Here is a 20,419-nt window from a genome sequence, read left to right as displayed (position 1 = left end):
GATCACCCACGCTCTGCTGGCTCTCGAGGACATAAGTGGGTTGTTGATCAGCCAGGCTGTTCAAACTACCTACCCTAACCTCTTGAGCCTCGCCTAAGGTCGCTGTGTGTGGCGGACCACTCACGGCAGCTATGGGGCGTGCATAGTGGCTACCACTGAAGTCAAGCCGTAGCTCGTCTCGGTAGCTGCCACTGTTTGCACTTGGGTCGCTGTCCCGTGAGAGACTGCGAGCCCAACCCCGTATAGCCGCTAGCCAGTCCCGGAGGACAGCCGGCAGCCATTCCAAGGCCCAGGGAATCACCGGCGGTCCCACCATGGAACGCTGCGTGTGACAACCCCAGTTGGTTCTGCTAAGACTACACCTGAAGCGTTAGCCCCGGTATCGTCTCTGCTAAACCCATGCACGCGTTTTCATTCGACCCTTGCGGGAACGAAAGGCGTGCTGCGTGCGTGGATCAACCCAGGCAAGCCCGGGTTCCACTGGCACGCCTGCGTGCTACAGACCGGCCGAGGCAAGTCCGCTGCACGCTGTATGCTAGGATTCAACCCAGGCAAGCCCGGGTACCCTTGGCATACTGTCCGCCGCCGGCTACTTCGCGGGTGCTAGACCCGCCGTTCGCCAGCAATAGACGGGTGTCCACCTGCAAGAAGCTCGCTAGAGATCTCACTGGTAGACTGGTACTCGCCTGTTAGGGCAAGTACCGCCCTGCTGCCTGCTACTAGCTTAGACGTAAAGTCAGTGCTTTCGCTGGCTGCTAGGCCTTCGGGCTCGCTAGCAGTCCCCGGAGGGTCCGCCTGCTTGCCCGGGACCGGAGCCCCAGAGGTTACCTTAGCGTGGCCCTTGCCGGCTTCGCTAGTACCTACCATATCAATCTTACCTGTAGGCTTCTGTTTCTTAGTCTTCGCCTTCTGTCTGTGTCGAAGACCTAAACGAAGCGCTACTTTCTAAATCCTCAAGTGGATGTCCGATAAGCCTATGCAAAAGGAAGCACACTTATTTGATTTAGAGCAATCCCTGTGGGAGTAGCAGAGTGGATGCGGGTCCCACTCTGGCACAAGGGAAGGGCATGATTGACAAGGCCTAGACATTGTAGTAATCGGGAGCGTACAGCACTACCCCCGAACACAAGCTCAAGCCCAATAAACAGACCCACACGCACAGTGGCTGACGCTGATGTAGTGGTATGATATAAAATATATATACAAAGGGATGAAAAACTGAAAACCTTTTGGGGAAGATTTGTCAGGCTGGTCCCTTCGGAAACCCACCGAACTCTTAGCAGTAACTCGTCATCAGACGCTTACTGAAAGATATAACGATAGAGCACACCATAAACATAGCGATAATCACTCACCATACATGTATACACAGTACTGTACAAACATCTATTGTAACTTACTAGTCTGTTATAGTTGTTTTACGTGAGAATAAAAATAAAATGGCGCCCTAAGGGCGGCTATTTGAAAACGATGTGTCCCGTGATATGAACGGAAACACACATACAAGCTAAGTTTTTGGATCGTTTTGTCACTTTTCTAGCCGAAAAATGTCGTCAAAACTATCTCCCTAGCGACTATACTGGTTGGTTTTTACCTCAGTGTAACAAACAAACTGTATATCTCGGCCCTTTGGTTCAGTAATGATACTTAGCGTTGGTAAAGAAAAATCCACACGCCTATCTCATCTAGAAACCAAGGAGGATAAGGGTGATTATCGTGTGACGCGTCACCGAATGGGTGAGTCCACTCGGGGATCGGGGGTTTTGTTATTTATTCATTTATGTGGGACAAAATGACTATTGGTTTTTTCCGCATCTCGGGATCGATGCAAGAAGTATCTTAATCAACATCGGAAACGGTAAGATCGACCGGTGTACTGAGTCAGTCAAATCACTTGCAAAATTAGTTTAAAAGTAGGTTTGATGAAAATTAGGTCTTTTTTTAAGCTTCAAAATCTGATCGACAGCCTCACCCCAAGGATCAAACAAAAATTAAAAAGCATTTTTTTCCGAATGTGCACGCACATGTCTTCCTTCGACAATTATTAAAATTAAAATTGCTTCGTTCAACGAAACTAGAAAGGTTGTTTCGACGAAGGACAGTGGCGGCACCAGGAATACAACTCTTTTTGGTTCACTTCATGGTTCAGGTTCATATCCAAATTGGCGGTATTCGCCTAAGTGGTCGGTGTAACAGTGTACACAGTGATATTGAACCATGTTTTATTTGCCAAAACAGGATATATTTTTTAATACCAAAACATTGGTGCTACATGTATTTAAATTCTGGAATGAGGATTTAAGGCAATTGTCCCTTCTTGTCACTGCAGGGCCCAGAGCTTAGGAATAAGTTTTCCTTACTGGGAACCAAATTCCAGCAAATCAAGAAATGTCTGCCATTTTCAACAGTGTGTTTATCACTATTAAAGGTAACCTGATCCTTGCTGAGCACGTATAAAAAATTAATTAAATCAATCAATCAATCAATCAATCAATCAATCAATCAATCAATCAATCAATCAATCAATCAATCAATAAATAAATAAATAAATAAATAAATAAATAAATAAATATAACAAGTTTACTTTACAAGTGACTAACTTTGGAATTTAAAGTGCTCAAACCCATTACAGGTGAGCTATAGAAACAAATTCAAAGTATAGACCTCTGGCAAGGCAACCGTTACTTAAAGTTTCACGGAATACCCTCACTTACGATCATTGGGTAAACCGATCATCAGACGGATAGTTTGTCATGATTTCAAATTTACAGAAATGTTTATACAAGTATATACATTCTGTGGTGTCAAAATCATGACGAACCAAGCCAACCAGAACAGTCTCTACTCCAAAAGTAGTCGAGAGTGCTCAACCACTAAAAATAGTGGGGGCGGATTATAACAAGTTTACTTTACAAGTGACTAACTTTGGAATTTAAAGTGCTCAAACCCATTACAGGTGAGCTATAGAAACAAATTCAAAGTATAGACCTCTGGCAAGGCAACCGTTACTTAAAGTTTCACGGAATACCCTCACTGACGATCATTGGGTAAACCGATCATCAGGCGGACAGTTTGTCATGATTTCAAATTTACAGAAATGTTTATACGAGTATATACATTCTGTGGTGTCAAAATCATGACGAACCAAGCCAACCAGAACAGTCTCTACTCCAAAAGTAGTCGAGAGTGCTCAACCACTAAAAATAGTGGGGGCGTATTATAACAAGTTTACTTTACAAGTGACTAACTTTGGAATTTAAAGTGCTCAAACCCATTACAGGTGAATAAATAAATAAATAAATAATAAATAAATAAATAAATAAATAAATAAATAAATAAATAAATAAATAAATAAATAAATAAATACTAATGTTGTCGTAAAACATTACCCATTTGTTTGTTTGTTTGTGTGCTTGTTTGTTTGTTTAGTTTAGCACGGATGATCCATAAGGACACACGCTAACAGCTTGTAATCTCATATGTGTAAATAAAAAAAAATGAGTATTTATTAGAGAACACAAATTGACAATTACACATGAAAATTAGAAAATAATGTGCAATTTGCCAGTCACTTCATTTATTTTCTGCCACTTCTTAACAGTTTCTGGGAACTACGTTCCCGCGTTACTGCCTTTTTCTATGCCCTGGCAGAGCCTCTCTGTAGACTGTATATAACTTTGCTTTAGGTACCCCCCCCCCCCTATAATGCACATTTTTCATGAAGCAGGGGTGGCAAACCTGTTGAAAAGGGGTACTATGATCATTTTTGTCTTGCAGGAGTTGCCATGGAAGACGATTATACCCCATATGAACTTTTTTGATACTGAGGGCCACATTGCTAGACGTTAAGTTTGTAGGCTGCATACAGTTATAATATTTCAAGGTTCTGAACAGATTCATCAAGATCATTCATAAAAGTCACTGGTGAGCAAAAGTTCTAAAAGCAGATCCAAAATTAATAAATTTACTTATTTTGGACCCGGGTTGAAAACTTTTGCTTACCAGTGAACATTAAAAGGCTTTGCAGGGTGTATTGGATGTCTTCTGGGGCCGTATATATGGCCCATGCGCTGCAGGTTGGATCCGTAGAATCCCTGTGAATGTAGTCACTGTAGATGGGACTCTCCCACTGAGTTCTCAGGAATCTAATTGCATTCCAAGACAGTTAACAAACTAGAGAATAGTTATTCACATCTCTGTGAATCTCTTGTGAATAATAAGGAGGCTCTGTACGACGTGCACTGCATGTTGATGGTGAACAATAAAACTTGGACTTGGCAATCTTCATCATTTATTCAACTCCCATCTTTTAAAAAGATTAGTACATATAAAAGAACGTTCCATGTTGCTGCCAATTAATCCTATCTACTTGAGCAGCAACAAGCCAGTTTCATCCATGATTGTTCAAAGCCTTATTCCTGGAATGCTAGGCAGGTGATGACTCAGCACATTCTGCAATTTCAGCTGCTACAAAGATTGGAGGGAGTCTAATTGCTTGCTGCCATAGCAACCGTACACAAATATGAAGAAACATCATTTTCATGTGATTTTTAAACAATCATAAAAAACTTAAACATGTAAATGATCAGACTTTATACTACTTTATGGTATACAAACTAATACAGCAGGGGTTCTCAAGTAAAGTATCTGAAGCTCCACTTTTAGAAAAATAGAATTGCTCAAGCTCCACTACCCTAGCGAGCGAGCGTATCGAGTGGGGGTCAAGGGATGCCGGTTCCAGATACACGTAGGTCGTCCTAAAATTTTACACATTGATAGTAACTATTCATGTGAAACATTTTTTTGCATTTGTACAAAAGCCTTTTTTCATTTCCAGCCAATTTTACAAATTGACCTCAAATGACCTTTAACCTCAATATGTGACCTTGAACCTAACCATTACATGAAAGCTCCCATAACGCAGCTTTGGCTCAAGTTTGGTTGCAATTGAAAAGAAATTATTGCCAAGTTTCTCATAGCAAAAACAATTAACAAGGCATTAAAACGTGTGATGGTCAAAATCACTACAAAATTTACCCTTAAACATGAAATGCATAAATGTTTTTTAAAATAAAGACACACTTGTATGGAATTTTCCTTAGGTCTAGTAAGAACCACTGCATGTCAAAGCCTGACAATCTGACATGGTCAGTTATCCTGCCAGTTCTCCATCCTGCCTTAATAGTGCTCACTATTTATTAGAGGTGCTGCAATCAACCATGATCAAACAGACACCCCCCTCCCCCTCAAAACAAAATCTTATTTGACAATTGGTTTTTAAAACACCCTTTTCGCATTGCATTTATAATTATCTTACTGCCCACATGTCTATTACCGGTATCTTTATCTCTTTTTACCAGTTTTGACCAAACCGACTGACTGCCCTACATTGTAGTATAGATAACCAAGTCTAAAGGTCACACAAGATATGACAAGCCCATCACATGTCATATCCGGTATTCCACAGTAATCATGCTGCAATTTGGGAATCATAGTGATTTCAATAAGACTGTATCTAAGCTATAAAAGACACCTACAACATGTACCTGAATGTGGTGATATTAAGAATTTACTATTTCATTAAAAGAATTTAATATTTCATTAGTATGAAATCAATGTCTCAAACTTCGGGTCATAAAACTTGCATACAGAAATATCGATTTTCAGGGTTCCAAAATATAATTTGTGACCCATCACTTCAAAACACAGAACACTGAGTTGAAAATAAATGTGCGAGGTGTCATATTTTATAGCAAAAAACAGTTTTCGAATTTGAACAGAAATCTGATCATTTTTTAAAGATTGTTGTCTTTTTAAATAAAGAGAAGAAAGGAAACAATGCAGGAAGAAAGAAAAGGAAGGAAGTTAGGAAGTTGAGGAACACATTTTCTAACGTGTGGTACTTGCTTTGAAAAGATAACATTATTGGCCTACATTTATGTACATGAACGGGGGTGTTTTAAAAAGGAAGTAATAATGTTGTTCTTGTTCATCAGCAATTCGTCATAAGTTGAACCAAGTATGGTATCTAGGACAAATATGGTAGGTATATAATCCAAGCATACAACACAATTAAAGCCATTATAACATTTGTTGTGGAGAATGCCCTAAAAAATGTTCAAAATTCTGTTTTTTACCTAATTATATTGTACTTTAAACTAACATACCCTGCAAAAGTCAAGACTTTAGGTGCTGTAGTTTTAAACGCAGGAAACATTGTTTTATTATTACAATGGAAATATTAGTCGAACTCGTACACGATGTTCATAACACGTACAGTACGTACATGTACATGGCTTGTGGGACGGATATATCATATACACATCAAAGGATAGTACCGTAACACAACCGACGGAGTGATACACATTGGAGACATCGGCGCTGGTAGTAAATTCCAATTTTCTTTGCTTTACCTCAGTTGTTCGGCTCAAAATTAAAAGGAGACATATCTGATAATAAAAGCTAACATTTTATAGCAAAGTAAACACCTTTTGCTAACATTTTATAGCAAAGAAATACTAATCTATTTTGTATGGAAATGTCATAATATGGCTTTAAGGTGGTACTACACCCCTTGATAAATTTGTCACTATTTTTTAATTTTTCTCAAAAACAAATAACACACTGGTAACAAAAGCTATGTATATTATAGGGGCAAGGAATCCAGTTACTAATACTACAATGGAATTTCAGTGACTCAAGACAAGCAGTTATTGATTTATTGATCAAATATTGGGTTTCCCTCATTTTTGACTGTAACTCCACAACTGTTGTCTGTGCTGAAATAAAATTTCCAGTGCAGTAATTGTAGTCCTTGCCCCTAAATATAATATATATGACTAGATTTCGCGGTTCTCGGGTTTGGCGGTTCTCGTAATAGGCCTAGCTCTAATAGCCCAACAACCATTCTGGAGGACCCCGGAAATAGGACTCACGTTCTGCTGAAATAGGCCTATGCACGCGTTGAAATATGTGTTCAAAATAGGCCTATTGGTCCGATTAGATGTACCTGTTAGTGTTATGTGTTGATGAAATGCACCTGCACGATTAGTTGTACTGCGCCCGTTGGTACTCCACGCACACGCGCTAGTGCACCGCGCGCACGCGATGCACACCGCGAGCATGCATTTATAGCGCCCCGCGCGCACAGACACTCTGTGATTAGTATTATGATACTTCTCACCAATGCGCTATAAATTTTGAGAAAAAAGCAAAAATAGGCACAAAATTGGCCAGGGGTGTAGTGTTTTTAATATGGGGGGGGGGGGCGTACTTGCAAAAAGCTAAATTGTATTCTAAGGTGGATCACATGCACCTATTCAGGAATTTAAGATTTATGATTTACTATACTGATCGGATTTGTTTATCAATTTTTCTTTTCAAATTAATAACAAAATAGCAACCTACCTTTAGAGCATACTTTTCCTTGGTCTGTTTGTGTGTACATTCTAGAACTTTGCCATTAATTCCTAATCCCAGTACTTTCTTTGATATATCGTAGTCGTCCGTAATCGCATTCTTCTTAGCTGAGAATGTTTGTTTGGTTGTAACGCCGCTTTGTGTCGACTGATTCTCTCCCATCATGTTCTTGTTCTTCTTACCTCTGTCGATTTTCAAACGAAACATTTGTTCAATAGAGCTATCAAGATAATCATCAAGATTTTGGAAAGAAAAGATAGAAGACTTATTTGCCATCGCAACAGATGACGATGATGAACATTCAGCCAATTCAAAGGCTTTTTGTTGAAAATGAAAACCAACAAAACTCAAAGGTTGAGACATTTGATGTGCTTGTAGTTGTAGATCTATTGTTATTTTAATCCAAAATATACTTTCATATAATTCACTTTTTATTGAAACATTGATGTTAATTGACCACCACCAAAATTAAAAGATTTACTTTTAGTTTCACTTCCGATTTGTAGACACAAAAGATTCACGTATGTAATTAGGTTATGATAACGGGTAGGTCTACACGTTTAGAGTACAAAAGATGTTGTGAGGTAGTGATGCAATAATGTGATTATCAACGTTCCAAGAACGCACATCACGTGTACGTGTACATCTAAACATAGCAATGACCACGCACGGAGTGTTTACAAAGGTGAGTCATAAAACTCGCTCGTTCGCCAGACTCAAATAAAAATTATGCGATTGAAAATAAACTCAGTCATGCAATTGATATTTTATCATTTTGACGTCATCATCATCATGCGAATCCTGCTATCGATCACATGCAAATCGATCACTATTTACTTGATAGATCTAAATTACATCAAACAAATTAAAAATGTACAAAAATAGAGAAAACATGCAAGAAAGTTGAAAAGGGTTTGTGCATACCTAAACCAGTCCATGATGAAATTTATGCCGGTACCGGAAGCGATTGCAAAAAGGTGACCGACACAAAATACACAGCAAAGACGGTACCAAATGAACACACAGGGGTCTCTGATGAAAACGAGTGCATGCACCTATACACGGAGAACGATACACAAAATCAGACACGAATGGTAAAGATCACAGGAGATTGATGCAGCAAGGAATGAAGTCGTGCACAGCTAGTAAGCGAGAAAATATGAGCAGAAAGAATTTACTGTGACCAGCTACTTGTCTACGAAAGGAAATTTCCGTTCAATGAACAAATGCCGAGGTGTTTAATCGGGGAATCCCCGTGTCTTACTGTCGATGGATTACGGACCTACCTGCCAATAATTGAAATGACCGATTTCATTGGAGAGGATGGGCTGACCTTATCACTACAACATCTTGCGAATGCCTATCACAAAGAAATAGTTCTTACAAAATTGTACTTATAATCTGAATACTATCTTCTGTGTTAGCATTTAAACCTTGTAAACATCAAGAAAATCAACAATATTTTAATACTAGATAATAATTTCTATAATAAAATGATCAGAATTTTTTTGAAGAAATAGGAAATTGAAACTACGGTAGTCAGTTAGGGCCACATTTGAAAATGTTAGAACTTTGTATAATAGATGGCGCTCTATGCAAGTTGCCGCTTAGCCCACCAGGCATGGCATAGACAGGGCGCATCTATAAAACATCCATGTCTGGGAGTTGCCGAGTTGACCAGTGGAGTTGACAGGCCTGCGGGATCATGAATTTGCCTGGAGTTGGAGCTAGTTGGCCTGACTTCAGAGCCCAGTAGCGCTCATAAACGTTCAGGGAAAGAAAACGTTATGTGCGCTGGCTGCTCTGGGGAAAGATTAAAATTTGTGCCTGAATTTTTTCATCCTATCAACCGAGAACTCCTGGGGGGCACGCAACTTTGGAAGTGACGGTATGTGCCTCTTTTGAAGTCGACTATACCCGATGACCCCCTATTTTTAAAAGTCGGCCGATGACCCCCTTTTGAGTTGCGGCTACCTGACCCCCTTTTTTGCCGTGCGGCTTACCCAATGCCCCCTTTTTTTTCTAGAATAGCATCATCAAAATGCCACAAAATAATGCCGAAACTTTCAAATTCTCTTATTTCAACAAATTTGTATTGGACATTTGGAAAATTTGAAACAAGAAAATAGAATTTCGCTCCATTTTTTTTTCCAAAATTTTCTACCCGATGACCCCTTTTTTGAAACAAATTTGTTTGTACCAATGACCCCCCTTTTTAAATAACGTTTTGTACCCGCGGTAGGCACATACCCATCACTTTTATTGAGTATAGGGAGTTCTGACCCGGGGGTCTGACTCACGGTCTGGTAGGGTCTTCGTCCGTAACATTGTAGGGGTATGATTGCACGATCCCCCCCAGGCTCATCGGCGGGCGGGCCCTCGTCATCATCATCATCATCATCATCATCATCATCATCTGTGCAGAAGACCTCCGCTGAGTCGCAAGTTGGTTGTGGTCAAGCACAGATCCGGAAGACCCAGGATCTGTGATGTGATTCAAGTAAATGTGATCATTATGTAATTATAAGTAGTTGTAGACAGAAAGTTGACGAAACATGCACTCCCGTGAAATATATAACATAAAATAAAACGAACGAAGACGGGAAACAGTTGTACATTAGCAGCAAATTTTCGGTACTGAGCGTACCTTCTTCAGGCTTTATTATAAAATGACACAAGAAAACATGTAATTATACGTTAATTTATTATGACATAGTTAGTTGCTGAGATTAATCTGGTCTTTTTGATGAATAGCTTACAATGTTTGATTTTGTAAATAATTATGACGATGTCATTTTGGTGGAAATAAAGTTTGCCGGAAACGAGGAGAAATAGTACAGCCTGTTAGTGATAGGCCTAAAGAATTACATACCGTATTTAAGGAATACCACTCCTATTTGATCTGCAAGTCCCCCCCCCCCCCCGAAAGGCTACGCCCTGTCTATTTCCGACTCGCTCATTTTCATATATATTTTGCAAAGTGACTTAAGTGCGCTCCATTGCCAGCATCATGATGTCTATGAGATCACCATCCTTCTTTGATTATGGACAGGCCCGTAACCAGGGGGGCTGGGCCGGGCCACCCCATCCCCAAATGCCCCCAAAGTCCCCATTTTAAAGTCCCATTTGCGAGAGCTAGCGAAGAATAGGGTTTTTTATGCTTTTTTTGGTCAAAAAATCCCAATTTTGGAAAAAGTCCGACTTGTCCGCGTTGAAGCTATACGAGGGTCGGTGTAATGAGAGTTGACTTGTGTAGCTTTAATTGGCCCATTTAGTATTAAAATGGCAAATTGCCGCGCTCGCGCTTCGCGCGCATTTATCTCAGTAAACCCATTCTGTTATATGGGAGACGTCCTCTTCGAAATGTTCTTTTTTTTTTCATTTCGAACTTGAACACGAATCTCAAAAACGAGAGTTATCCATCCTTTCTATTATGTAAATCATATCTCTGATGCCTTCTAAAAGCATACAACTCGTAAGCTGGATCAAAATAGGCCTACCGGGACTAAACTAACCAAAAGTTGTAAAAGGCTTAGGCCGGCCCTACGCATCTTCATTTGGCACGGTTTCCATGATGCAGTCATGTTTACAGTAGAATTCACCCATAATGCATGCAGTCATGTCTACAGTAGCATTCACCACGACCTTTGCAGGACTCAAACCCCATTAAAAGCTATTAAACCAAGATAACACTCATTGAAAACAGCTCAACTATGTTAAATCAGATCTTCTCTGCTTAAATCCACACTACACATGTTTCTGTTTTACCTGTGCGGTATTGCAATGAGCTGGTATTATAGTTTCAGTTGAGTAACCGATTATAAAGCAAACGCAAGGTAACAATACTCGTGGGCCTTTGTTTACGAAATGAGACAATATTGTGAATATTGTTAACCAGCATTCTTGAAAATGAGAAACATAATGGTTGTAGACTTACACGGTTTGGAAATAATTTCTTCATATTTTTTTTTTTTTTTTGTCGTTTACATATCCTTCCTAAAACACCAAAGTGCGAATATTTCCAAACACAATTGTCCTCAATTTTATTCATTTAGCATTGAAATTACAATTCTTTGACCGTTTCGCACGCATTTGTCCTGCATGGTAATATTCTTTTAGTAGCAGATGAGTGGGACGAAGTTGGAAATTTTGCCCCTGGCTCGGTTACTCCGGTACATCCCCCTTTGAATTTTAGCATAGAACTAGCAAATTTCTGCTTAAAACAAATTTTCTTGCGCTTTGAATTCGGGGGACAGCTTGGAAAACTATTTTTCGGTTTATTAAAGCTAGCGATTAAAGGTTTCTTTGCATAGGCCTACAAAAATATATTTTGGTCAACTTTTCTGAAATAAAAAAATAATTTGGACATTGATTTCAAGTTGTTAAGGATGCACGCAGTTTGCCGTGAAATGTTTAAAGAAATAAAGGAATTTAACTATAAGTTGTATGTTGTGGTGGAGGGGGGGGAGTGTGGCGTAACTAGCGGGGGTCAAATTGCCCCCAACAGACAATTGTCAGGGATAAAATGGGGACAACAAAGAGCAAGTGTCTTTCAAATGACTAAAACTGGGACAAAAATGAGGACAAAAATGTGGCTTTGCTACGCTACGGGGGTGGGGGGGGTTAAATTCACATCAGACGTCACTGAGCATATTTCCATCTTATATCTAATTGCTCCAATGGGTTTGAGGAGTAGCACCATCTTTGGTGACAGTGTTTTGGTACTTCTGATTCTTCCAGGTAAGTCCATTTGGTTCTGTTTTCTTTGAAGTTTCCTTTTGTATATGTAATAGCCTATTATGTAATTTTAATTTGCTTTTTGATGTATTTTAGCCGAATTTGTTAAAATCAAGAATAAATAAAATAAATAGGCCTAAATAATAACATGCTCCAAAACAACATTTTCAAATAATAAATATTACATAATTATTATCAATCTTACCTCCAAGTTTAAGGTGGTACTACACTCCATGATAAATTTGTGACTATTTTTGCATTTTTTCTGAAATAATAACGCACTGGTAACAAAGGTTATGTATATCCTCACTTTTGTTTTCAAATCACAAAATGGACTTGCACCGTCATATCGCCGATCTTCTGCACACTTATATACCTGGGCGCACTGGACTTCGTTCAGCCAATCTTCATCTTCTTCAGGAACCACGATCTTTGGCGACCGTTCTTTTGTCATTTGTGCTCCTAAACTTTGGAACAATCTACCAACTCACATTAAAAACTGTACTACTTTGGACTCTTTTAAATCTTTGTTAAAAACACATCTGTTTAATAATAGTGTAGATGTTTTTCTTATTATGGTACAGGGTGAGTAAAAAAAACTGCAATAGAGCAAAGAATCGATATTTATGTAAAAACCAAGTCGAACTTTCCCAATATTGAAGTATTTTATAAATGCCACACTCAATGGCCACCTTCTGTGAAAATATGAAGTGAGACGGGATTACAGTTTAATTTTTATGAGTCCTTTTGCTGTGATACCCAATTTCGTTATTTGTCCACCAGGTATAGGTACCATGTATTTTGAATGAGAGCACACATCCAGTGCACGGTAAAGGCACTAGATCTGAAACTGACTAACTTAAATAAATAAGGTTGATTTTTTTTTCTGTTCAAACAAACTTTCTAACATTACTTTAAGTCCTTCTTACCTCACTCGACCCAACTCCAGTTTTTTAAATCCCAATATGTCCAACTTACTGGATATTTTGTAATTCGCTCCACTTCAATTTGTGCGCATTTCATTTTGACATTTGAAAAACCCGCATACAAATTTGTATGTTTTTGATAGAGAATAAACATCTTTAAAGTAAAGGTAAAATGAAAATAACAACAAATAATGTTTCTTCTCCTTAAACCAGACCAAGGGCAATAACACTTTGGCTGCTCTATTTTTATTTCATTGCCAATGAGGTTAAGAAAATGGCAGTTGTTCCAAATCTACCTTACACAGAGTGGGCTGACATTCAAATTTTAGATGTCTCTTGGACAAACATTAAAATTGGGTAGCGCTATAAAATGTGTCATAAAAACAAAACGGTAAATGCTAATTCCTTGATTTTTCCACACAAGGTCAATGATAGATATACCATATATAAAATGTTTTAAAACCTAAAAGGTTCAACTCGGTTCTTAAATAAAAATGTATTCCTTTCTCTATTGCACTTTTTTTTGACTCACCCTGTATTTTGTATATCTTCTGTATTTGCTCTGTTCATCGTGTTCCCCTTGTGGTCATATTCCTGTTGTTGCGCAATGAGCGGCTCTGACGGATACTTGCGCGTTATAAATGCCCGGTATAAATGTCCATATTATTATTATTACCGGTATTATTATTATTATATTACAGGGAAGGAATCCAGTAATAGGCCCTACTAGGCCTACACTGGAATTTCAATGACTCAATACATGCAGTACGTTATTTATGATATGAAATATTTAAAATTGGATTCCTTGCCCCTATATACATAACTTTTGGTACCAGCGTGTAGTTTTGAGAAAAATGCAAAATTAGTCACAAAATTTATCAGGGGGTGTAGTACCACCTTAAACAACGGAGTCTTATGGAATTTTTTTTTGGAGGGGGGTGCTCAAGATATTGGACCTCTTTCGACAGAATTGAGAAAAAGGGGTCTTTTGGTGCAAAGTCTTTATTTGGGGCTCACACGACTCCCGGGCCTGCTCGCGACTGCGTGAGTAGAGTGACTCATGAGTCAACTGATGATGCCGGATCATGCCAGAACCCGGAACTGCCTGTCACTACAAACTAAACAATAGGTCCGAAACGGGTTACCGTATTTCGCGTATTGATATTTTTAATTGCTCAAGGTCAAAAGGCCATGTTACCAATATGGCGGCGCTTACGTTAGCTGTAATGTAAAAATCTGTGTACATGAAAACTGCATTATTTACAGCTAAAGCACAACATATAGACTTAAAAATGAAGCGCCAGTCAGGTCGAGATACTGGGAGACGGGTGAGAGGAAGTCCTGATATGCTAAGACCAGGATCAAGGGAGAGAATGAGCCCTGGAAATGATCGTTATGAAGGTAGGGGTGGTAGCAAACTTGGTCGTGCATCACGCAGTATGGAAAAAGACGACAGACGGGACAGAGATGGTGGAAGGCGATCGGGCAATATGCGCGGCCGTGGGGGCCGTGGTGGTGGAATGGACCATGATCGAGATCGACCGTATGGTGGTGATTATCGTAGTTATGATAGGTTTGATTCAAACAAAACATACACGAGTTTACGACTCACAGGATTCCCGTCACATGTAGCCGACATGGCAATCAAGGATGCACTTTTTCATGAATTCAAAAAATTTGGGGATGTGAATATTCGAATTGTATACAGTGGGCCAAATGAAGAGAGAACAGCGTTTGCAAATTTCCGTGCTCATGACCATGCCCGTGAAGCCAAAATGGCAAAAGGTGATAGGTTAACATTGTTTGCCAAATCATTGCGTGTTGATTGTGTGTTTAAAAGTAAGAAAAATCAGTATCAACAACAACGAAGGAGTCAAAGTCCAGATATGGGCTATGGTGGTCGAATGCCACCTTCGAATATGGGTGGAGGTCGTCGCCCACAACAAGGAGGAATGCAAAAAGGAATGGTGCGCGACAATCCTGGAAGAGATAGGAATGTTATGTATAATAATGATAGGCGGCCATACGGCAATGATAATGTTAGGGAGCATGATCGAGAACGAGAGTTAATGCTTTTGCCAGAGGATGATCCTAAGGCTACACGTACAGTGTTTGTGGGCAATTTGGAAGATGGTATTTCAGAAAATGAAATCAAACGTTCATTTGAGCGGTATGGTATAATTGAGGATATTGACATCAAGTACCCCCCAAGAAATCAGGGCAATCCATTTGCATTTGTGAGGTATTTGAATTTAGATATGGCACACAAAGCCATGGTAGCAATGTCTGGTCAGTACATAGGAAGAAATCAGTGTAAAACAGGTTATGGTAAGCTGTCTCCAACATCTCGACTGTGGGTTGGGGGGCTAGGACCGTGGGTATCTTTGGGTGTTCTGGAACGAGAATTTGACCGTTTTGGAGCTATTCGCAAAATTGATTATGTGAAAGGAGAACCATTTGCGTATGTTCAATATGAACGCTGGAAGCAGCTCAAGTAGCAGCCAATAATATGCGTGGCTTTCCATTAGGAGGGCCAGACCGTCGTTTGAGAGTTGATTTTGCAGAACCAGATACTCCTCCAAACAAGTCTCCATCATTTGGTGGTGGAGGTGGTGGATACCAGCAAGGAGGCAGAAGGAATGATCAAGGCGGTGGTGGTAATTTTGAGCGTGAATTTGGAGGTGGTAGATCACCACCTGCTCAGTATCGAGATAATTGGGTTGGAGATAATGGTGCAGAACCGCGTCGTGGTGGAGATTGGCAGGGTGGTAATGGCAGATATCAGGAGGATTGGAATCGCAGAAACAACTCAAAAGATCGTAATGCAGGAGGACCAGAAAGAAGAGGAAAACGAGGTGGTTCTCCTGGTAGTGACTTCAATAATGATCGGACTCCAGACAGAACTCGACCATTCAAACGTCGTAGATCTCCCAGTGCTAATCAAGATCGTGCACGTTCTGATAGAAGTTTTGAATCACCCGAGCGTGGTTCCCTTGGCAACCATGATTCATCACCAGATTATCATAAACGACATCGTTCTAGTAGTGAGGAAGGTATTGATGGTGAATTCAAGCAAAGAAGACGTTTCCAAAAAGGAGATGGACGAAAAGATTCATTGTTACATGGAGCGGAAACACTTGCTGATCTTGTGAAACATCTTGACCTTGCTTGGCAAGGCTATGTGGTATTAAAGAACAGTGCCTTTGCAACTAGAATGTTCCAGATTGGTGGTGACACCAGTCTTGCTGATTCTCTTTTACCCCATGGAAAATTTGATGAAGATGGGATATTGAGGATAACTCAACGTTTGCGTTTAGATCAACCCAAATTGGAGGAAGTAGGAAAACGTATTTCTGGAGCAGGATCAAGTGGTCACTGTTTATTGCTTGCTCTCCCTGGCGATGATATGCCAGAACCTGCTCCTAATGGGACGCAGTCAAGAGCTCTGCGTAACCTGGTGTCATACTTACAACAAAAACAAGCAGCTGGTGTAATTAGCCTGCCTGTTGCAGGACCTAAAGATGTGGATGCAGGTGTGTTACATGCATTTCCACCTTGTGATTTCTCACAGAAACATCTTTTGAATTATGCCAATGGGCTTGGAACGGAACCGTCAAAGGAAGATCATTTAGTTGTCATAGTTGTGCGTGGAGCAGCATTTACAACTTCCGGCTAATTTGTTTTTGTTTGGAAAAAATAGTGTTCAGCTTCAATGTGGAATCATCTCAACTTTGTCTGGTGTGGCACAATTTGTAACATGCATGCAATATTTATTTGCGCAGTAGTCACTTGTAAAGGAAAAGTATACGTACACTGTTGTCGAAATAATTAAGTAAGATCATACACTTGCCAGTTGGTTTATGAAAGTCAGCTGAAATTATTTGATGGGAAATCGTCACTGCTAAATATGTGAGCATGATTGTATTGTGTATCCATTTGATCCTTGTGTTTTTCATGTGCCATATTAAGTTAGCAATCAGCAACTCGAACACCACTTGCAGTTTTGATTGTTAGTGTCTTACCTATTAACCATGTGGAGAACATCAATTGGTTACTTTTAGAGGTACAATTTGAAAGAAAAGTAACATTTTAATATTAAGAAATCAACTCTCTCCTTGAATATATTCTTGAAAGAGAAAGTTGATTTATTAGTAAAACATTGCATGATAATCTCAAATTATAGGCAGGTCACATGGTAAAAAAGTAAAGAAGTGTGTACATGTTCACAAAATGTGAGTGTTGTGGAGAAAATGATTGCCAACTATGTACTGCATGACCATGTTTTAATCATCACCCAGTAAGTTCCATTAGATTAGCCTACCAACCATTTACATGTAGTTACCAAAGATTCCACTGTGTTACCTTGTGTTAGAATAGAAATATGTGAACATATTTTAGCAGTAGCCGCAAGCAGAGAGGCATTGTACAATGTATGTGCAAAATTGTGCATAGCTGATTAATCAAGGATTTAACCAGGATGTCAAAGTTTCCTGTCCATCCAATCTCAGAGAATGCAGGGTGCACCACTAGAAAAGGAATCAGAGGAAATGGCCACGCCCACAATTGACAACTGCTCAATGCAATTTGTAACACAGAAATTGCTTGTGAGTTGTGACACACATTTTGATGTGAATATTGTAAGTTAATCTTTTGAAATCTTTTGGTGTGATAAAAAAAATCAAAAATGTGGTGTAGGACAGGTTAAGCTTTTTGTCAGACCCTCGTTTGTGTTTCACCGTCTCTATCCGGCTAATTCCTTATTGATTATTCATGTTTCCTCCATCTACTCCTCATTCCAGAAAAATACAGAACTAATTTTTTTGGATAAAAAATTAATTATTATCCTGTTTTGCCAAATGAAACATGGCTAAATCCTAATCCTTTAGTTAGTCCTAAAAACATGCATTTTTAGGGTGTTTTTCGTATGCTGTGAAGCCCAAAGACTTGTACTAAGACTAATTTCAGTTTATGCATTCTAATTTTTGAAAAAGATGTTTCATTCTTATTTTTACACCATTTAATTAAAGTACGGTAACACAAAAAAGTGAAAATTTGAGGAAAATTTCAGCATACTCAAGATTTTGAATGCTTAGATTTGTTCCAAGTCTGTGATTTTTATGACTCGATTGTTAGAAAACATGCTAAAAATGCATGTTTTTGGTTCTTTTTTTTAATAAAAAAGTGAACTTTTTCTTTTTAAATTTTTTTCCAGTTAGAACTTAAATGAATGATTAGGATTGAGCTATGTGTGGCAGAACTTTATAGTATTTTTAATCCCAAAAAAAACTGTATTTTTCTGGATTAGGGAGTAGAGTCTATAAAGCGTACATATTGTTGCTGAATCTGAAAAGAGAAGGCAGCTCATGCACCAAAGAAAAACAGTTTGAGTTTTGAGTTTATAAATCAACAGGCAAGTGATGCATGTTTCAAATTGTTCCCACCAGACAATTTTGTTTGAGCAGTCATCTATACAGTGTACATCAGTGATCATTTGCTGTGTGAAGACAACTAAGTGGCTGTTTTGTTGATTGCATATTTGGAAGGAAGCACCTTGGATATTTATATGGAAATTTGTTGAAAAAATGCATCAATGTGCTACATTTTAATTGGAACAGATAGTGACTGCTAGTTTATATGAAATTTCTTAAAAAAAAGTCTTTGTGTTGTAATTGGTAGAGAAAGTTGTGGACAGCTTAGCCTTAGCCATTGGGTTAAAATTCATCATAATTTTTTAACTCAATTTAAAATTGTGCAGTACTTAGCGATGTTGGAAGTTTCACAATTTAAATAAATGTTTGACTTCAAATTATATTGGTAAATACTCCACTGGCATTTGCGATCTATCTGGTCCTTTTCAGAATACTTGATCTAGGTTTGTATTCTTTGCTGAACTTGAATAAAAAATGATGTGCATTGATTACTTATAGGTTAATAAATGCGTATCACTTGTTGGGAGTGAAATTGTACAAAAAAATACACCTGTACTGAGATGTTGATGCACAAGCCCAGCGGGTGGAGTGCATTAGACGCACCAGCATCTCAGTATAAGTGCATTATTTTGTATTTCTCGAGCAACAAGTGATAAGCATTTATTTAACCTATTTTATGCAAGAAAAAAATCTCAAGATTTTCTATTTTTATTTAAATTGTCACTAAAAAAATGTTGGAAAATAGCAGCAAATATAAATGCATCAACCTGCAAGAAAAATTAATGCGTACAAAAGCACTATGCAGAGTGTGCACCCATGCATTAGACACAACTAATGCATGGTTCATAAATAGTTTGCTCTGATTGGTTCTCGCTATCTAAGAGTTTATGAATGACTTGCAAACTTTGCATTACACACTACACAATGCTCATCTTCTTATCCAAACTTAAGTTGTCAAGTATACTGAAAAGTAAAATCAGGATAGTATCAGCTGACATCGGTACTTTTACCGTACTTCAAATGTGGTGCCATCGTCTAATATCAAATTTGTATCACTATACTGTAGCAAAAGCTATGTTCTGAGAAGTCTTATAACAGGTGTACTTGCACATGTCTTAATATTAACAGTATGATTGGTGCTGTTCTCAGTCTTCAAGAGGCATTTCCGTAGCACACATTTAAAAAGTTCACTTAAAATTATTGTAAAGTTGTGAATTTGGATAAAGGATTTATTTTTTAAAAACTCTGTAATTTGTGTACAAATTAAATATAGTTCTAGAAGCAAATGTACACAGTTTAGAATAAGAGTGCAAGTGATTAGCTTGCTCAAGCTCTCATATCTTTTAAGTTGTAACCAAATTAGATTTAGAATATTTTGAAGAAATAGATATGATCAAAACTTGCATACACTACATTGTAGTGTGTTTAGCTATCAAATTATGGTAGTATTAGATGTATTTTAAAGTTAAACATATATTGTGAAAAGTGTCATGGAAAAAGTTTCACAGTAAATATGCACCTTTCTAGCTTGAATGTATCATGAAAAATAAACTGTTTATAGTGCTAGAAATGTTTTCCCAAAACTGTAAGTGCTTATAGTTTAAAATTTACATTATATGTAGAGAATTGTAATGTTATAAGCTTAAAATGTCAATATCCTCAATTTAAAAGCTGAAAATATTGTCGTGAATGTCGTCGTCAAATGCCATGCTGATGTCCAACGATTGTATCATTTCATGCCATTGCCATGGTCATCTAGTGTACAGCTTAATTCTACACAAAAACACTGCTGTCAACCAAAAGAAGCACAATCCATTGGAAATTGCATTTTATCATGTGATCTTCTGTTTAATACATCATCATGTCTGGAGCCGCAAGTCAACAAAAAATGCAAACTGTTTTTGCCTC

General features: G+C 38.5%; 2 protein-coding genes across 4 annotated transcripts in view; one reads left to right on the top strand and one right to left on the bottom strand.

Moving 5' to 3' along the window:
* LOC140149286 (MAP kinase-activated protein kinase 2-like) overlaps positions 1-8,749 on the bottom strand; it is a 44,267-nt gene extending 35,518 nt beyond the window's left edge. Inside the window, exons 1-2 of one of the 3 annotated variants that reach the window (XM_072171547.1) lie at positions 8,706-8,749; positions 7,408-7,603 (exon numbers count right to left, since the gene is read on the bottom strand). In XM_072171547.1, coding sequence (XP_072027648.1) covers positions 7,408-7,603; positions 8,706-8,734 — 225 coding nt within the window. In that variant the 5' untranslated portion in view covers positions 8,735-8,749. The other 2 variants (XM_072171548.1, XM_072171549.1) reach the window with 2 other exon arrangements.
* A 5,526-nt stretch (positions 8,750-14,275) lies between these two features.
* On the top strand, positions 14,276-20,193 carry LOC140149281 (RNA-binding protein 15-like). Its single transcript, XM_072171542.1, is given in 2 exon segments — positions 14,276-15,557; positions 15,560-20,193. Coding segments are annotated over 2 exon segments (2,430 nt in total). The 5' UTR covers positions 14,276-14,326; the 3' UTR covers positions 16,759-20,193.
* The last annotated feature ends 226 nt before the right edge of the window (positions 20,194-20,419 follow it).

The sequence above is a fragment of the Amphiura filiformis genome, chromosome 3 (assembly GCF_039555335.1).
Source record: "Amphiura filiformis chromosome 3, Afil_fr2py, whole genome shotgun sequence".
NCBI lineage: Eukaryota > Metazoa > Echinodermata > Ophiuroidea > Amphilepidida > Amphiuridae > Amphiura > Amphiura filiformis.
This window is presented reverse-complemented; position numbering and strand designations above follow the sequence as displayed.